The sequence below is a fragment of the Mobula birostris genome, chromosome 7 (assembly GCF_030028105.1).
Source record: "Mobula birostris isolate sMobBir1 chromosome 7, sMobBir1.hap1, whole genome shotgun sequence".
Lineage (NCBI taxonomy): Eukaryota > Metazoa > Chordata > Chondrichthyes > Myliobatiformes > Myliobatidae > Mobula > Mobula birostris.
In genome coordinates this window covers 179,986,941-180,007,547 of record NC_092376.1, presented here as the reverse complement: position 1 = coordinate 180,007,547, position 20,607 = coordinate 179,986,941, and the positions used below count along the sequence as shown (strand labels likewise).

Here is a 20,607-nt window from a genome sequence, read left to right as displayed (position 1 = left end):
AAAATGTATTGAAATACTCATCTTGTCAAGCAGCACCGCCGAAGAGAAAACCAAATATAAATTTACAGACTGATCAACTTACATCGAATTCGGATTTAAGGTTAACGGCTGGAAACGTGCAGCCTTGGTTCTCGCTTCTGAGATGTCGCAGTAATTTTTGCATTACGTACAGTATTTACGCTTTGCAGCACCTACGTGCCTCCACGCCCCCACCCGCCAGATTTGAAACACGTGGCGATCGTCGGAATCTGGGGAAAACTGCTGCTTTCAACGGAAGCGCTCAGAACAAGGATGTTCACCAGTTTACTCGCAGTTTTTGCACGATAGTGAAAATATAAAGTGTAGGGAATATAGACAAGTTTTACCTCACACAGACCACTACGATAAACGTCAATTGAGATAGCAATTCTTTACAGAATCACGTGAGCTTCCGGGACCTGGTGCAGTAATGCGATTTCAATATATTTAATGTTGCAAGAATTCAAATAGATTAAAAGGAATATATGGAAATTAGGCATTTGGTTCAAAACCACTATGCACAAAATGCTTAGACCTAGATAATAATGCTGGCCCCTTAAGCGCATTCGCCCTAGATTCCAAAACTATTTTTTCTTTGCGAAGTAGCTCACCTCGTTCTTTGTTTTGCAACTGTAGACTTCAGAGTTTAACATGCCAGGGTCTTCTTTCACTATGGATTTCTTTTGGCTGCAGGGAACAGATGAAGATGGTCCGTGCGGGGTTGCAAAGTCTCTCTTCATGGTCTGCAAAGTCGAACACGACTCGTAACGGAAACTCTGGGAAAGTGGATCACCTCCGAATACCTCGACATAGTTCGGAGGTATCTGAAGGCTTCTACTGGCTTTTTGGGTCCCATTTAGAAAGTTGCTTGTTTCCAAACAGTAACAAACATTGTATTGGCATTCCATTCCGTTTCTATTATTATGAACTATAATAGCAAGAATAATTAAAATTACGAGGAAAATTATAGACATAGACCCTAACGCTATGACTAAGTAAAGATTTCGTTTGGGAGAGAACTCACGATCGTTGTTTAAGCTGGTGGAGCTGGAGATCGTTTCACTTCCTGACACATATATCACTATGGTTACTGCGGCTGAAAGTGAGGGCGTTCCGTTATCTTTTACGACAATCTCAAGTCTTTGGTTAGAAGCATCCTTGCTCTGAATCGCTCTGATAGTCCAAATTTCACCGGTGTCTGCTGAAATAGTGAAAAGATCACGATTGGTAGCCTGAAAAATCTGGTAAGACAGCCGAGCATTCTGACCAGTATCGGCGTCAGTAGCCGAGACCTTGGCAACGAGATATCCAGGTTCAGCAAACCTACTTATTGTCTCCATTACGGTTGACCCATACTCGGGCACAGGATGCACAATCACCGGGGGATTATCGTTCTGATCAAGGATATTAACATTGATTGTAGCGTTACCGGCGAGGGGTGGGACTCCAGAATCCTGAACCCTAATGTATATCTGAAAGTTTTTTAACTGCTCGTAGTCAAAGGATCTCCGAGCAAATATCACACCACTCTGCGAGTTGATGGAGACATACGAAGCTGCGGATGAATTCAGGATAGTAAAGTTCAAGCGGGAATTCTGTGCCGAGTCTGGATCGAATGCGTTCAGAGAGAATATGGAATTCCCAATGGCGTTGTTTTCCATGATATTTGCCGTGTATGTAGGCTGTGTAAAGCTTGGGGCATTATCATTTACATCTGAGACTTCCACATGGATCGTTTCCTTAGATGTGAGGGCAGGGCTCCCTGTGTCCATGCAAGTTAGAGTGATGTCATAACTCGAGGTAGTTTCGCGATCCAGCGAACGCTGTATAAGCAATATCCAACTGTTAGTTATGGACGAATCTAACTTAAAGGGAAGTTTACTCGGAATTTGACATTGTACTTGCCCATTTTGCCCAGAATCCTTATCTTCTGCGCTGATAAGGGCGACAATAGTTCCCACTGCAGCATTTTCTGCTACGGCATTTGCACTGGATGTGAAGGTCAGCTCGGGAGCGTTGTCATTCACGTCCATTACATCCACCAGCACATCACAGTGTTGGGACATCGTGGGATGACCATTATCGATTGCTTGAATATTAATCATAAATGTTCTTTGCTGTTCATAGTCCAACGGTCCTTTCAGTCTGATTTCACCAGTTTTGGAGTTCACGCTAACTAAGTCGCGAACCTCAGCTGAATTATGGCTGCTGAGGGCGTATATTATCTCTGCATTTCGACCATCGTCCAAATCAGTGGCATTTACCGTGATAAGCAGTGTTCCTGTGGGAGCCGATTCCAAAATATTGACCTTATAAACCGACTGCTGGAAAACAGGAGAGTTGTCATTCGCATCGTTCACCGTTATTGTTGCCTGGGCCGTGCCCGATTTCACAGGGACTCCGCCGTCTACGGCAACTAGAGTTATCTGATGGGTCGATATCCTTTCTCTGTCCAAAGCCTTTTGCAGCACCAATAACGGGAACTTCCTTATACCATCTCGTAGCTCTGCATCAAGAACAAAGTAATCATTGGGAAGGAGCTGGTATGTCTGTAAGGAGTTAGTTCCAATATCCGGATCGTGCGCAGCTTCAAGGGGAAATCTCGCTCCCGGTGCCATAATCTCTGACATTTCCAGGCGTATCTGGCTTTTAGGGAAACTGGGAGCATTGTCATTTACATCGAGAATCTCAATTTCCACCTGGTGCAGAGCGAGGGGATTTTCAAGCACAACGTTGAATGTTAAAACGCATTCAGTGCTCGGCCCGCAAAGTTGTTCCCGGTCGATTCTTTCATTCACAAATAAAATTCCATTCTCCAAATTTACGTCAACATACCGACTCTTCGCACTGGGCGCCACCCGCAATCTTCTAGACGGTAGCTGCTTTAAATCTAACCCCAAATCAATTGCGATATTCCCAACAAAGGCACCCAGCTGTAATTCCTCGGGAATAGAGTAACGAATCTGCCCAGAAGCTAGATTCCAACGACAGAACAAAGAGCAAAGCAGTTGGTATTTCAATAGCCAGTTTATATTATCTCTCATTTCCAGGAGAAATCATTCCAATGGTTTCGCCCGGATGCAAAATCTTTTTTTATTGCGGTTTCAATTATAACGGATAAATTCATGCAAAAAATATCTGTACCTTTTACCAAATTTACTCTTCTGTTTCTATTGAAATGCTCTCATATTGTCTCCGGTTAGAAAGGAATCGAATTGTCTCCGGTCCTGAAACAAGTAAATGCTCTGTTACTGCTGGCTCTGCCGTTTTCACGGCGTCTGATTTTACGCGAAGGCAGCTGGGTATGAAGGGGGCTGTGCAGATCACCAGTCACATCTTAGCTTCTGATTGGTTGACAAGGTAGCGCTCATATCTGCCCAATTGGAAGTCAGCTCATTTCTTAAAGCAATAAGTCGTTAATTTGGCGCTCGGCCGTTGTATTTATTACTGCACAGTCGAAATTGCTTTTAGTATTTCAGACCTTTCAGACTTTTACGGGTATTTATCCCCAGAACCACGGTTTCAACAATTACGGCACAGTGAATCTGTTGCAGATAAATTGTAAAGAAAAAAAACCCTTTGGAAAGTGATTAAAGTTAACTACATAAGTCCTTTTGCAGAGTTTCTAATTAAATGCATGCTACATGTAGAGTGTTACATCGTGATATTACAAACACTGCCACCTGTTAATACTCATTGAACAATCCTGTCGCACTTTCCAACAGACCAAAGCAATTTTCAATATTTATATAAATGAAAAGTTTCTAAATATCAAAGAATTTATCATAAAAAGCAATAAACAGTAAAAACTAAATAAAATCAATATTTGATGTGTCTACCTTTTATATTTCATATTGCATCAGTTCTCTTAGGTATAGTGCCGTGCAGTTTTATAAAAATATGGGCTGATAGGTTGATCCAAGCATCTGGGAGAACTTGCCACAATTCAACATCAGACATTGGCTGTCTCACTTACTCCTGTATATCCAGGTAATGCCTCACAGCCTCGATGACGTTGAGATCAGGGCTCTGTGGAGGCCATACCAACCGTTGCAGAATCCCTTGTTCTTCATTTTCACTGAAGATAGTTCCTTATGATCTTGGTCGTGTGTTTGGGGTTATTGTCCTACAGCAGAATGAAGATGGGACAGATCGGACGCCACCGATTGCGTGATGGATGAGAATCTGCTTGTACTTCTCAGCATTGAGAATTTGAATAACTCTGACTAGATTACCAACTCCATCTGCAGAAATACAGCCTTAAACCTGCAGGGAACCTTGGGCGAGCTTCTTTTCTGGCTGTAGACAATCATCCATGTAGCGCTCTCCAGCTCTTCCACTGACAAACTGATTTCTATCTGAGCTAAAATTGTTAAATTTTGACTCGTCAGCCCAGAGTACTTGCTGCCATTGATCAGCACCCCAGTGCTTGTGTTTTTGTGCGTTGGCGAGACTCTTGGCTTTGTTTCCACTTCGGAGGAATGGCTTTTTGGCAGCAACTCTTCCATGGAGACCATTTCCTACAAGACTTCTCCGTACTGTAGAAGGTGGTACTTTGGGCTCTTGCGGTTTCTGTGAGTTCACAGTTGATAGCAGTTTTAGAAACATAGAAACATAGAAAATAGGTGCAGGAGTAGGTCATTCGGCCCTTCGAGCCTGCACCGCCATTTATTATGATCATGGCTGATCATCCAACTCAGAACACCGCCCCAGCCTTCCCTCCATACCCCCTGACCCCCGAAGCCACAAGGGCCATATCTAACTCCCTCTTAAATATAGCCAATGAACTGGCCTCAACTGTTTCCTGTGGCAGAGAATTCCACAGATTCACCACTCTCTGTGTGAAGAAGTTTTTCCTCATCTCGGTCCTAAAAGGCTTCCCCTCTATCCTCAAACTGTGAGCCCTCGTTCTGGACTTCCTCAACAACGGGAACAATCTTCCTGCATCTAGCCTGTCCAATCCCCTTAGGATCTTACACGTTTCAATCAGATCCCCCCTCAATCTTCTAAATTCCAACGAGTACAAGCCCAGTTCATCCAGTCTTTCTTCATATGAAAGTCCTGCCATCCCAGGAATCAATCTGGTGAACCTTCTCTGTACTCCCTCTATGGCAAGGATGTCTTTCCTCAGATTAGGGGACCAAGACTGCACACAATACTCCAGGTGTGGTCTCACCAAGGCCTTGTACAACTGCAGCAGTACCTCCCTGCTCCTGTACTCAAATCCTCTCGGTATAAATGCCAGCATACCATTCGCCTTTTTCACCGCCTGCTGTACCTGCATGCCCACTTTCAATGACTGGTGTATAATGACACCCAGGTCACGTTGCACCTCCCCTTTTCCTAATCGGCCACCATTCAGATAATAATCTGTTTTCCTATTTTTGCCAGCAAAGTGGATAACTTCACATTTATCCACATTAAATTGCATCTGCCATGAATTTGCCCACTCACCCAACCTATCCAAGTCACCGTGCATCCTCTTAGCATCTTCCTCACAGCTAACACTGCCACCCAGATTCGTGTCATCCGCAAACTTGGAGATGCTGCATTTAATTCCCTCATCCAAGTCATTAATATATATTGTAAACAACTGGGGTCCCAGCACTGAGCCTTGCGGTACCGCACTAGTCACCGCCTGCCATTCTGAAAAGGTCCCGTTTATTCCCACTCTTTGCTTCCTGTCTGCTAACCAACTCTCCACCCACACCAATACCTTACCTCCAATACCGTGTGCTTTAAGTTTGCACACTAATCTCCTGTTGTCAAAAGCCTTCTGAAAATCCAAATATACCACATCCACTGGTTCTCCCCTATCCACTCTGCTAGTTACATCCTCAAAAAATTCTATGAGATTCGTCAGACATGATTTTTCTTTCACAAATCCATGCTGACTTTGTCCGATCATTTCACCGCTTTCCAAATGTGCTGTTATCACATCCTTGATAACTGACTCCAGCAGTTTCCCCACCACCGACGTTAGGCTAACCGGTCTATAATTCCCCGGTTTCTCTCTCCCTCTTTTTTTAAAAAGTGGAGTTACATTAGCCACCCTCCAATCCTCAGGAACTAGTCCAGAATCTAACGAGTTTTGAAAAATTATCACTAATGCATCCACTATTTCTTGGGCTACTTCCTTAAGCACCCTGGGATGCAGACCATCCGGCCCTGGGGATTTATCTGCCTTCAATCCCTTCAATTTACCTAACACCACTTCCCTACTAACATGTATTTCGCTCAGTTCCTCCATCTCACTGGACCCTCTGTCCCCTACTATTTCTGGAAGATTATTTATGTCCTCCTTAGTGAAGACAGAACCAAAGTAATTATTCAATTAGTCGTAATGTACTTGCTCCCCATAATCAATTCATCTGTTTCTGCCTGCAGGGGACCTACATTTGTCTTTACCAGTCTTTTCCTTTTTACATATCTATAAAAGCTTTTACAGTCCGTTTTTATGTTGCCTGCCAGTTTTCTCTCATAATCTTTTTTCCCCTGCCTAATTAAGCCCTTTGTCCTCCTCTGCTGAACTCTGAATTTCTCCCAGTCCTCAGGTGAGCCACTTTCTCTGGCTAATTTGTATGCTGCTTCTTTGGAATTGATACTATCCCTAATTTCTCTTGTCAGCCACGGGTGCACTACCTTCCTTGATTTATTCTTTTGCCAAACTGGGATGAACATTTGTTGCAGTTCATCCATGCAACCTTTAAATGCTTGCCATTGCATATCCACCGTCAATCCTTTAAGTGTCATTTGCCAGTCTATCTTAGCTAATTCACGTCTCATACCTTCAAAGTTACCCCTCTTTAAGTTCAGAACCTTTCTTTCTGAATAAACTATGTCACTCTCCATCTTAATGAAGAATTCCACCATATTATGGTCACTCTTACGCAAGGGGCCTCTCACGACAAGATTGCTAATTAACCCTTCCTCATTGCTCAAAACCCAGTCCAGAATAGCCTGCTCTCTAGTCGGTTCCTCGACATGTTGGTTCAAAAAACCATCCCGCATACATTCCAAGAAATCCTCTTCCTCACCACCTTTACCAATTTGGTTCACCCAATCTACATGTAGATTGAAGTCACCCATTATAACTGCTGTTCCTTTATTGCACACATTTCTAATTTCCTGTTTAATACCATCTCCGACCTCACTACTACTGTTAGGTGGCCTGTAAACAACTCCCACCAGCGTCTTCTGCCCCTTAGTGTTACGCAGCTCTACCCATATCGATTCCACATCTTCCCGGCTTATGTCCTTCCTTTCTATTGCGTTAATCTCTTCTTTAACCAGCAACGCCACCCCACCTCCCCTTCCTTCATGTCTATCCCTCCTGAATATTGAATATCCATGAACGTTGAGCTCCCATCCCTGGTCACCCTGGAGCCATGTCTCTGTGATCCCAACTATATCATAATCATTAATAACAATCTGCACTTTCAATTCATCCACCTTATTACGAATGCTCCTTGCATTGACACACAAAGCCTTCAGGTGCTCTTTTACAACTCTCTTAGCCCTTATACAATTATGCTGAAAAGTGGCCCTTTTTAATGCTTGCCCTGGATTTGTCGGCCTGCCACTTTTACTTTTCTCCATAGTACTTTTTGTTTCTACCCTCACTTTACACCCCTCTGCCTCTCTGCACTGGTTCCCATCCCCCTGTGGTGAACTAACCTCCTCACGCCTAGCCTCTTTAATTTGATTCCTACCCCCCAACCATTCTAGTTTAAAGTCACCTCCGCAGCCCCCGCTAATCTCCCTGCCAGGATATTGGTCCCCCTAGGATTCAAGTGCAACCCGTCCTTTTTGTACAGGTCACGCCTGCGCCAAAAGAGGTCCCAATGATCCAAAAACTTGAATCCCTGCCCCCTGCTCCAATCCCTCAGCCACGCATTTATCCTCCACCTCATCGCATTCCTACTCTCACTGTCGCGTGGCACAGGCAGTAATCCCGAGATTACTACCTTTGCGGTCTTTTTTCTCAACTCCCTTCCTAACTCCCTATATTCTCCTTTCAGGACCTCATCCCTTTTCCTACCTATGTCATTGGTACCTATATGTACCACGACCTCTGGCTCCTCACCCTCCCACTTCAGGATATCTTGGACACGATCAGAAATATCCCGGACCCTGGCACCAGGGAGGCAAACTACCATCCGAGTCTCTGGACTGCGTCCACAGAATCGCCTATCTAACCCCCTTACTATCGAGTCCCCTATCACAACTGCCCTCCTCTTCCTTGCCCTACCCTTCTGAGCTACAGGGCCGGACTCTGTGCCGGAGGCACGGCAACTGTCGCTTCTCCCGGGTAAGCTGTCACCCCCAACAGTACTCAAACAGGAGTACCTGTTGTTAAGGGGCACTCCCTATTACCTGACCTTTCCCCTTCCCCCTCCTAACCGTGACCCACTTGTCTGCCTCCCGTGGCCCCGGCGTGACCACCTGCCTGCAACTCCTCTCTATCACCTCCTCACTCTCCCTGACTAGACGAAGGTCATCGAGCTGCAGCTCCAGTTCCGTAACGCGGTCCCTAAGGAGCTGCATCTCGATGTACCTGGCGCAGATGTAGACGTCCGGGAGGCTTGTAGACTCCAGGGCCTCCCACATCCGACACCGAGAACAGCAAACTGCCCTCACACTCATACTGCCCCTCTCCTCAAATAACAACAGAAAATGAATGCCAAACCTCCCTCGCCTCGCCTGTTTCCGCCTAAGCCCGTTGAGCCGAAGCCCTTAAGTCTTCACTCTGCTCCCGGCTCACTCCGCAGCCCGCAAACTACGCTGCCCGCTCTATGAGGCTCTGTTCCTTTTAAATCTGCCGCGCTGCACAGCCCGACGTCACACGCCTGCGCAGTCCCGCCTCTCAGAACGCCGTTGGAGAAAAAAAATAACGAAAATTTCAAAAATGTCTTTCTCAGCACTCCCACTCAGACTTTCAAGTTTTGAACTTCTTTCAATTTAGAATGGACGTCAGTTTAATATATCATTCACCTGCTGCGTTCAGCTTCTGTGGCAGACAAATACGTTTCTGGTCCACAGCCTTTTTCGTTTCTTTGTACTCTTTAAGAAGAGTTTTGACAGCACACCTTGAAACGCTTGTCGGCCGTGAAATTTGTGTTTGGGAGAAACGTTGCTGATGCACGATGCCCACCTTGTGTATTGAATAGCTATGGGATAAGAATTGATGATTTAAACGTTAACCTGTCACATGTGCCTCAGCCTCACCTTTTAGTCTAGTTGATTTTCGCCCAATTTGATTACTTCTACACTCGTTTCTGTTTCAATTAATCAAGTATATTAGATGTTTCAGAAAGGACAGGGAGGGAGGCAAACCAGGCTTTAGGTGTTTCAGGAAGGACAGTGAGGGAGGCAAAATAGGTGGGGGCGTGGCACTGTTGATCAGAGATATTGTCACGGCTGCAGAAAAGGAGGAAGACTTGGAAGGGTTGTCTATGGAGTTTCTGTGGGTGGAAGCTAGGAATAGGAAGGGGTCAATAACTCTACCTCGTGTTTTTTATGGACCACCCAATAGTAACAGGGACATCGAAGAGCAGATAGGTAGACAGATACTGGAATGGTATAATACTAACAGGGTTGTTGTGGTGGGAAATTTTAATTTCCATAATATCGATTGGCATGTCCCTAGAGCGAGAGGTTTAGATGGGGTGGGGTTTGTTAGGTGCGTTCAAGAAGGTTTCTTGACATAATATGCAGATACGCCTTCAAGAGGAGAGGTTGTACTTGATCTGGTATTGGGAAATGAACCTGGTGAGGTGTCAGATCTCTAGGTGGGAGAGCACTTTGGAGATAGTGATCACAATTCTATCTCATTTACCACAGCATTGGAGAAGGATAGAAACAGATAAGTTAGCAAAGCGTTTAATTGGAGTAACGGGAAATATGAAGCTCTCAGGCAAGAACTTGGAAGCATAAGTTGGGAACAGATGTTCTCAGGGAAATGTACGGAAGAAATGTGGCAAATTTTCAAGGCATATTTGCGTGGAATTCTGCATAGTTACATTCTACTGATACAGGGAAAGGATAGTAAGGTACAGGAACCGTCCTGTACAAAAGCTGTTGTAAATCTAGACAAGAAGAAAAGAAGAGCTTACGAAAAGTTCAAAAAACTAGGTAATGATAGAGATCTAGAAGATTATGAGGCTAGCTGGAAGGACCTCAAAAAAGAAATTAGATGAGCCAGAAGTGGCCATGAGAAGGCCTTGGCGGACAGGATTAAGGAAAACCCCAAGGCATTCTATAAGTATGTAAAGAGTAAGGGGATGAGACGTGAGAAAATAGGACCATTCAAGTGTGACAGTGGAAACGTGTGTATGGAGCCGGAGGTCATAGCAGAGGTACTTAATGGGTAAATGGCAAATATTCTGCATAATTTTCACTAAAAGTAAAGCTAATGTAATCGCCATGTCAAGAATGTAAACTGCAATGCCATCATATCTACCACTAAATCTATTTCAAGATCTGATAAGACGTCACCTATAGGCCTTACTCCAGAAATGGATGCAAGATTATTTTGTAGTATGCTACTCCACTGACTTGCAACTCAATATTGACTTGGATTGTTTCACATACCCTTGTTTTACTACTGATGTACGTTAAATTTTGCCTAATGATCATATAGAATGCCTTGAAAAAGTATTCAGGCTCCACAACTATTTTCACAATTTGCTGTCCAATTTTCTAAATTTAAAATATCTTGTTGCGATTTAGCTCATCTAAAAACGATCATTATGCATCATGTCAAATCAAAAGCAAAATTCCAAACCATGTCAACAATTTACTAACAATTAAAACCAAAACATTTAAGGCTGATAAAAATATCAACCGCTTTGTAATTACTAAGCTAATTTTCCTCAGGTGAAATCCGGTATATTATCTTAACAACTCACCCAATTTGAAGATGTAGAAAATTGGAGGAAATACCCCCTCTCTGTAAAAGGTATGACAGATTTTCAATAGACCAAACCAAAACTGAAGACAAAAGAGCATTCGAGGCCAGTCAGTGAAATGATAATAGGGAAGCACAAATATGGGAAAGAACATAAGACTATCTCATAGGCTCTGAACATACCTTGGAGCTCAATGAGGTTCATCGTGGAAAAAGTGGGAAAAAATATGAAACCTCAGCCAAACTGCCTAGGTCAGGTCCATCTCCAAACTTAGTTGTTGGAGAAGAATGGCACTTGTAAGAGAGGCCACAGTAACGCTGATTGAGTGATCTGCAGAAATCAGTGGATGCAAATGGAGATGAAGGTCATAGTTCCACAATCTCTATAACCTTGCATAAAGATTTATGGAACTGGCAAGGAAGACTCTTTGGCTAAAAATGCGTATCCTTGCTCGTAAAGACTTTGAAAAATACTTAGCATATACTGGAAAGATGTGGAAGAAGGTCCTGCGGTCGGATGAGAATAAAGTGGAAATATTTGGCCTCGTCAATACGTGTGGCATAAATCTAATATTGTGAATTATCCAGGTAGCACTATCCATACTGTAAAGTATGGTCGAGAAAGCATTATGTTATGGAAATGTTCTTCAGCAGCTGGGATTAGAAATCTGGTCAGGATTCATGGGAAAATGAATGCTGCTAAATACAGAGGTATCCTGGATAAAAATCTACCAGCCTCTGACAGAAAACTTTAACTAGTGGGGGGAAGTTAGTCTTTCAGTAGGATAACGACCCAAAGGACACAAGTATATCAACCATGGAGTGGCTGCAAATGAAGGAAATTGGTGTCTTTGAACGACCCAGTCAGCGACCTGACCTTAAACCGATCGGACACCTTTGGCAAGACCTCAAGATTACTGTCCTTCGCCACTATCCAACTCACCTGTCACAGCTTGAGCAATTTGCAAAATCTCACCCCATCACGTTGTGCGAAGCTGAAGGAGACATATTCAAGAAGAGTATTGACGGTAATAGCTGCGAGTGGTGGTTTAATTACGCGCTGTGCAAAGAGAGATGAATACTATTGTACTGCTGACATTTGATTTTGAATTGTTATTTTTTCGTGCTTTGCAATTTTCCCTGTTTTGGGGCTCTACTGGGATAAAAGAGCATACAATTCACAAATAAAAATTCTCAGTTAAATTGATAAGAATTTTGTGAACAAAGGGCTGGGGTTGAATACTCTTCAAGGCATTCTGTCGCCATTTTTTCACTGTTACCAGATAGAAATCTTGGAATTTTTTACGCATAAAAATTCTGTAAGAACGCGGGCCTCACTGGTTCACGAGGCTGTTTGTGATCTCCTTCAAGCACAATGAGCAATGCACAACACTCTGACTATGGCACCCATAATCAAAATGCAAAGTTACTTTACATTGATCGTTAAATCCCAAAATTATCAACATAATGGCACTCATTTCCAAACACTGGATGAAAACTCAAGCATTTCGAAATGGAATGATCTAAAACTGCAGTAATTTACGTATAATTATTCGTTGGGTTGCGGTATCCGACTCCGTTACATTATTAGAAAGAAAGTGAATTATGTTGACGGCAGCGGTACTGCATGTACCTTTAAAAACATGCGCAGAACTTTCGAATGAACGTATAACAGTTAAGAGTACAGACCACATTACCTCTATGCAAGACTACTTCAGGTCTTTTAGTCTTGACAATCCTATAGGTCCTATAGGACATCTCAAGAGCACTTTTCCAACAAGAGCTAACTCCTGTATTTTTAATGTGATTCCGTAAACATCGTTGTCAATTTGCGTGCCAACGATTCCCCAAACATCATTGTGATACTGGCCAAATTATTTGCCCCTTTGGTTGAATTTAAAATTACTGCTAATTATATTCACCATGGATGTTACCTTTCATTTTTCTCCAAGCAGCGCAACCGCCTATCTCAGAGATGAAATGATGCACCAAGAACCATCTTCTCCATAAGTCGGCATCTATCCATCTGCGCATCTATCTGTCGCTTCTTTTTAGATACAGTTACAGGTTTATAACGCGTTCCAGACAAATGTAAGTAGCAAAAATATACATTAACGTGTCACTAGAAGACTGGACGTGTTTACATCAGACAATCAGTCTGTATATCTATGCACCTATCTCATCTGTCTCTTATATCTAACCATGTATCTGTATTTATATCAGTACCTATCTATGTCTATCTCTGTCTTTCTACTATTATCTATCTTTAACTGTCCATCTAGAGTAGCACACACAAAATGCTGGAGGAATTCAGTATATCAGGTAGCGTCTTTGGAAATGAATGAACAGTCGCCGTTTCGGGCCACGACCCTTCCTCAGGATTGGAAATGAAGGGGAAGAAACCAGAATAAAAATGTGGAGGAGGAGAAGGATGACTAGCCAGAAGATGATGTGTGAAGCCAGTTGTGTGGGAAAGGTAAAGGGCTGGAGAAGAAGAAATCTGACAGGAGAGGAGAGTGGACTATGGAGGAAGGAAAGAAGGGGAGGTGGTGAGCAGGTGACGTGAAGAGGTAAGAGGTCAGAATGTGGAATTGAATAGGTAAGGGAGGAGGAAAAACATACCGGAAGGAGAAATTGATGTTCCTGCCGTCAGGTCGGAGGTTACCTAGAAGGAATATGATGCTGCACCCCCACAGTGAGTGTGGCCTCATCGTCACCTTTTCCTTAATCATTTTCATAGATACTGCCTGTCTGCTATGCTCCACCAGCATTATAGCTCTGTCAGCTGTCCATAGACTCATTAACATACATTTTTTGATGCCTAGAATGCGTGCTAAACCCGTAAACGTATCTAAAAGCAAGACCAGGACATCTTGGGAAACTCGTCATGAAAAACATCATGTGTGGAGCTAGGACCAGTGCTATATATCATGGCTCAATTTCCATTGGTCTGCAGTGCAAACTGGCAAAAACAATCATGTTAGTTAGTGCACTGAGCATAGGTTTTTTGGCTGGTGACATGAGAGCAAACACATCTCTGTTGTAGGACAAAGTATTTGCTGTGTTGGTCACATAATTGCTTTTACTGCCGCCTAAGGGACGTATGGATGTGTGGAAATAAACACTGAGGGATAAGGAATATAGAGGAGATTAAAAATAAAGTTATCACAGTAAAGTACAGATTAAGCCAGCTGTTGGAAATCTAAAACAAAAGTGTCTGGTGGAAGTGCTCAGTTAACCATCCTACATTAGGGAGGTTTGCAAGCTAATTGTTGAACTACATACCGAATTCAAAGATTATAATATGCCTGGATGGAAGATTAGATGGTATTCTTCGACAATACGCAAAACTTCGTTCAGAGCTCAGTGTAGTGGAATGCAGAATAAAAGTGAAGAACGCCTGGAAGCTCGTGACACTGGAAAGGGCCGAAATGAAGAACTGTGCACTCATTCTACGTTTATATACCCCATGGTAGAGGAGACCAAAAAATGAGCTCAGAGCACAATGTATCAGATTGGAAGAATTATAAAGAAATTGTCCACTCGACTGGAAAAACTGTTCCAGGCTTAAATACTAGTGTGTTACCAATTGATTTGGAGGAAAGAATGTTATGAAGAAGAATTACACAAACTTCTAAAAACCAGGTCTTCTAGAAAATAATTTAAAGTTATTTAGTAATATATTGGAATAATATATAATAATCATCATTGAAAACATCACACTAGACAGAAAAGTAATCTAGAAAGATTTATCAAAGAGTATTTCCCGTTAAGCTACATCGTTCATACTATTTATCCTAATATACCGGTACCCATCTAAACTACTTTGTATTTTCAAGCCAAACCTATCAGGTTTTTCAGTCTGGTTCAAATTGCCTCACCTCAGGAATGCTGTATTTTTCAGAATCCACCATTGCAATATTTCCTTTACCGACAGATTCGTTCAGAACAAAGTTCTGGTCTGCACATGACCTGTTCCTGCTGGAGAGTGTGAAATCCCTTTTGGTAGACTGCAATGTCGAACATGACTCGTAACGGAATCTTTGGGAGAGAGGATCGCCCCCAAACACTTCAACATAGTTTGGTGGTATCTGAATGCTTTTGCTGGCCTTTTTAATTCCATTGAAACTATTTCTTGTTTCGAAGCAACAAATGGAGCTCAGGTAGTGATGCTGGCATACCGCACCATTCCTGTTTTTGTGAACTTTAATGGCGAGGATGATTAACATTATGAGCAAAATGCTAGATATTATTCCCAAGGCTATAACCAAGGAAAGGCTCAGTTCAGGAGGGACTCTGGGATCCACCGAAGAACTGCTGACCCTAGAGACCGTTTCAGTATCAGTCCCAATCACAGATAATACAATTGTCACAGTGGCAGAAAGTGGTGGCATTCCATTGTCTTTTACCACAACCACTAGTCTTTGATTAGGGGCATCCCTGTTCACAATTGGACGGATAGTCCAAATTTCGCCAGTCTCTGCCGAAATGGTAAAAAGATTATGATGCGTGGCTTGAAAAATCTCATAAGAGAGTCGAGCATTCTGACCCGAGTCTACATCGGTGGCTGATACCTTGACAACCAAGGACCCCGGTTCACTGAACCTGGATATTGTTTCTATTGCTGACGACCCGTATTCGGGTAAAGGATGCACAATCACTGGCGCATTATCATTCTGATCCAGGATAACAACGTTCACTGACGCATTGGTCGTGTGAGGTGGCGTACCAGAATCCCGCACTTCAACTTGAATCTGGAAGTTTTTCAATTGTTCATAGTCAAAAGATCTCTGAGCATAGATAACACCACTTTCTGAATTAATTGAGACATAGGAGGTTGTTGAGAAATTGTGAACTTGAGAGTCCAAGATAGAAAAGTTCAGTCGGGCGTTCTCTCCAGCGTCCGTATCGAAGGCCGTCAGTGAAAATATAGAGGACCCGATAACGTTGTTTTCCATAACATTTGCTGTGAATACTGGGCGAGAAAACCTTGGTGCGTTATCATTTACGTCTGAAACCTTTACTCCGATGGTTTTCTTGGAAATGAGGGGAAGGTCCCCCGCATCCGTGCATGTAATAGTAATATCATACCTGGGATTGCTTTCGCGGTCGAGCGGGTGCTGTACAAGGATTCTGTAGTAGTTCTTTAAAGATGAGTCCAGCTTAAAGGGTAGTCGATTTGAAATTTGACAACGCACCTGACCATTTTTTCCAGAGTCTCTGTCCTCTGCAGTGAACAGAGCCACTACACTGCCAAGCGGAGCAACTTCCGAAACAGTCGCAGAGGAAGACCGCAATATCACCTGCGGCGCGTTATCATTCACATCAATCACTTCAACAAATACATCACAGTACTCGGGAACAGCGTTAGAACCCTTATCTGTCGCTTGTATTTTTATCTCAAAAACATTGCTTTCTTCGTAGTCCAGGTTCCCCTTCAGCCTGACTTCACCAGTTTTGGAATTCAGATCAAAAAGTTTACGAGCAGTCGAAGAGATATGGCTACGAAAAGAATACACTATCTCTCCATTGAGGCCATCGTCTAAATCAGTTGCGTTCAATGTAGTAATCAGGGTCCCTTTTGGTGCAGATTCCAATAATCTGACTCTGTAAACCGACTGGGAGAAAACAGGCGCGTTGTCATTAACATCCTTCACTGTTACTATAATTTGCACTGTGCCCGATCTCGGAGGGAATCCGCCGTCTTCTGCCGTTAACGTTATACTATGCGTTGCCATTATTTCTCTGTCCAAAGGTTTCTGTAACAACAATACTGGCCACTTGCTCTTTCCACGTCGCATTTGTACGTCCAGACTAAAATAGTCATTTGATTGTAAACGGTAGGTTTGTAAGGAGTTTGTGCCAATGTCCGGATCGTGCGCTGGTTCAAGAGGAAATCGCATTCCGGGTCCTGCAAGCTCTATAATTTCAAGATGAAGCTGGCTTTTCGGAAAACTGGGGGCATTATCATTTTCATCGAGAACCTCCACTTCCACCTGGTAGAGGCTCAGGGGATTTTCAAGCTCAATTTCCAACGATAAGCGGCAATCGAGATTAGACCCACAAAGCAGTTCCCTGTCGATAATTTCTTTCACAAATAAAGTTCCATTCTGTACATTTACGTCGAAATACTGCTTCCGTGGACTGGGCGCTATCCGCAATCTGCGAGACCACAGCTGCTTCACATCTAAACCTAAATCGGCTGCGATTTTCCCAACAAAGGCTCCCGGTTGGAGTTCTTCAGGAACAGAATATTGAATTTGACCAGACACAATATTCGACAGCCAGAACACGCAAAGCAGCAATTGGCATTTTAGCAACAAATATATTTTGTATCTCATTTCCAGTAGAAGTCATTCCAATGGTTTTAAGCCCAGACAGTATTCTATTGTCCTTTTAGAAGTGATTCAATGTTAAATAGGACAAACGGCACAAGGCATATTTGTACCTCTTGCCAATCGCCCGAATTATTTCAATCAAATACTCACATTTCCTTACAGATGCGAAATGATTCGTGCAACAATCCCACCGAGCTGCAGGCTACCCAGTTTTCATTGTGTCTGATCTAACGTGATGGTTGCCGTGCCGTAAAGAGGGCTGTCCGGATCACTAAACACATCTCAGCTCCCAATTGGTGTAGAAGTGTATTGATATTCCACCAATCAGGATTTATGACGTTTCTTAAAGCTAGCAGGGCTTAAAGTGGCCGAGAACGTGCTATTTGTTGTTGCACAATTAAAATTATTTTCATCCTGTGGATATATATGTCTTGTTCCGTTTACTCTTCTGCCCATCCGAGTTTTCAGAATCCATGTTTGGATTAATGTATCAAAGAAGAAGTGAGAAGAATCTGTGTTTCGTACACGCAACCCTGGGGAAAGTCCTAGTTTCATGCAAGCAACACTGTAAAAGTATCAGCAGCAATAGAACACACCTGGAGTCTGTTTTTGATGTTAAAATCCACTATCTTTATTAGGAACTACTAAATATAGTAACTTAATCAGATGATCAAAAGTTAGCACTGTTATGCATTTATAGGTATATAGATAAAGTTACAAACTTATTGAAGATCAGGTGGCAAGAGTTAAAGTCTTACGATGGTATGTACGAAAGTCCAGTTCAATCCTCAGGTTAATTAATGCAAGATATTTGCAATCCAAAGGCGAATGTTGTGAGAAGGCAATTACGTCGATATTCCGCAGATTCTACGACAGCAATACAAAATAACAATAGCAGTAGGGTTCATCTCCGAAGTTGTTCCACTCCACACACTAAGTATCACCAACAGTAGCTTATCACAAAGGGGACCATCTTCAAGGAAAGCACCACTCAGGTAAGGGTAGACACACTGGTAGATTCCACATGGTGACAGAACGTGATAGCCACTTATCCAGTTCCACAACATACGAAGTAACTCCTACAGTGATTTCCCACAGGAGGCCTTTCTTCAGTGAAATACCACACAGACGTGGTATTCACAAAGGCCTCCACTCACCAGAGAACCCACTCCTGTGGATTAACTATGTGACAATCACACTTTCGTGTTCGAATGAAATCAAACTCACCCTTACGGGCTACTTGGAGAGAGTCCAAACAGTGACCTCTTTGTCACTAGGTTTCTTTTGTTTCAAAGCATCCTCTCCCCTTCCTCTCTGCAAACTTCTTCTAGTTGCAGCACTTGTGAGAGTCAATTATCAATACTCTGGATCGATCTGAACTCACCCCTGTTGAGCGACTGAAAGTTTAAACCAGTGACTCAGCTCACTGGTTTCCTTCATTGATCGAAACCATCTCGACTCTGACCTGTGTGTGTCTGTAAGAGGATCATCTTACCTTGCTTATTCAAAACAAGCCACGAGAAACCATAAGCATCCCTTTTCCATCAAATAACTCCACCTCACTCACCATAGTTACCGAGCAATTTTGTAGTCAGTAGAAATTCAACAATGTCCAAAAGTCAATTTCATTCTCTAGGCATTTTAAAGTGACAGTCCACAGAAAAAATGAACCCTAGGGGTATATAACACCTCCCCCCATAAAGCAGAATTTTGATCAAGGAGAAAATTTTTAACTGTAGATTACAAAAGCTGTACATATGTCATTAACTTGTAGCACATTACAGTAGCGTATACAAATACTAGTTTCTATTTCATTTTTTAAACCTGGCATCGAGATAATCAGTCTACCATGATATTGCCTTTACCTTTCACACGCTTTGTTACAAAATCAAATTCCTGCAGAACCAGATCCTGTTATATTCAAAATGGCATTTGGTCAGCCTTTTTCCCTTTTCCACTTCACCACAGAACACTTAACCATCATGTGATCAGCTTGCTTACCAACTCGCATAGGACCTTCACAGAGTGCCTGAACGTTATCCTGCACAGGTGCCGACTCATCACTCATGTTTTCTAAACTAAGCACATTCATTAAACTTCCAAACAAGTCCTTTGTTCCATTTTCAAGATCTCTGGTTTACATGTTCCCATAGTAACATTCACAGATGGTCCCTCTTGGTCAAAACAACACTTCTCTTTGTTTTAGAACATAGAACATAGAATAGTACAGCACAGTACAGGCCCTTTGGCCCACAATGTTGTGCCAACCGTTAAATCCTACCTCCCATATAATCCCCCACTTAAATTCCTCCATATACCTGTCTCCAAACCCTGTCTCTCCAAATTACAAATTGGAAAAACATCACCAAGTTGTTTATTTCTAAATTCCAAGACAAAATTCATTAGACTAGCAGGCACTTTCTCAGCATCAGAGAGACCTCTTTCTCTCAGCAAGGTCAAAGGTTTTGAAACCAATCCAGACTTCACAAAATGACTGAATTCCTTTTCAACCAAATCCGACATCTCAGGTTTTAACTGAGTTTCAACACCATGTTCAGCATCCTGCAGATTTACAGATGCTTCAACAACCTGAACACAGGCAATTGGGACTGCCTGCTCTTCCTCGCTTTCATCACGAGTGTCAGCTTCAAATTCCAATTCACCCTGATCATCCCAGCTACTCTCTTGGAAGCTTTCATTCAGGTTAAACTTAACCTTCTGGGTTAAATCATACTCATCTGCCAGTCTAGCAGACTCCTGCAAAGTGACAGCATCCTTTTCATCTAGGTATATATTTACTTCATCAGGGAAGCAACTTTTAAATTCCTCAATCAACACCAACTCTTTCAAGTTGTTAATATCCTCATTCGCCCCTTTCATGGTACACCAACGATTGAAGTACACAAGTTTCTCACAGGCAAACTCCACATATGTTTGGTTCCCAGATTTCCTCAAATCTCTAAACTTAGGTCTGTATGCCTCCGGAACTAACTCATAAACCTTAAGCACGGCATCTTAAGATCAATTGCTTCTGCCAGTGTCATAGCAGAACACGCTTGCTGGGCTTTCCCTTTAATTACACGTTGTAACAAAACAGCCCACTGGTCCCTCGGCCACTTCCGATTCTGGGTCACCTTTTCAAAATGCAGGAAGTACTTATCAACTTCTGCTCCTTAAAATGGAGGTACCAACTTAATTTCTCGACTGACACTAAACTTATCATCAAGATCTGGCATGTGACATCCTTGTTGCCATCTCTCCTTCTCGAACTCTCTCTATTTTCCTGCCTCTTCTACATCATACCGCCTCTGCCTTTCTGCTTCTTCTCTCTGTTTTTCTGGC

General features: G+C 42.8%; 2 protein-coding genes across 2 annotated transcripts in view; both read right to left on the bottom strand.

Moving 5' to 3' along the window:
- The window catches only part of LOC140201024 (protocadherin Fat 4-like), a 37,489-nt gene extending 26,357 nt beyond the window's left edge, over positions 1-11,132 (bottom strand). Inside the window, exons 1-2 of the mRNA XM_072264660.1 lie at positions 11,111-11,132; positions 630-2,992 (exon numbers count right to left, since the gene is read on the bottom strand). Of these exons, the coding sequence (XP_072120761.1) occupies positions 630-2,992; positions 11,111-11,132 (2,385 nt within the window). The remainder of the gene's footprint in view (positions 1-629; positions 2,993-11,110) is intronic.
- Positions 11,133-14,784: 3,652 nt separating this feature from the next.
- Positions 14,785-20,145, bottom strand: LOC140201023 (protocadherin-10-like). The gene is made up of 2 exons (XM_072264659.1): positions 19,584-20,145; positions 14,785-17,165 (listed from the first exon to the last, which is right to left on the bottom strand). The coding sequence occupies exons 1-2, from the start codon at positions 20,143-20,145 to the stop codon at positions 14,785-14,787; spliced, it is 2,943 nt and encodes a 980-aa protein (XP_072120760.1).
- Between the last annotated feature and the right edge of the window lie 462 nt (positions 20,146-20,607).

Bases quoted from the DNA above. Each gene is read 5' to 3' on its own strand.
- LOC140201023 (XM_072264659.1), bottom strand. From the start codon at position 20,145: ATGAAAGGGGCGAATGAGGATATTAACAACTTGAAAGAGTTGGTGTTG. The intron at 17,166-19,583 runs GTATATGGAGGA...CTGTTCCTGAAG, and splicing joins GAGACAGGGTTTGGAGACAG to AACTCCAACCGGGAGCCTTT.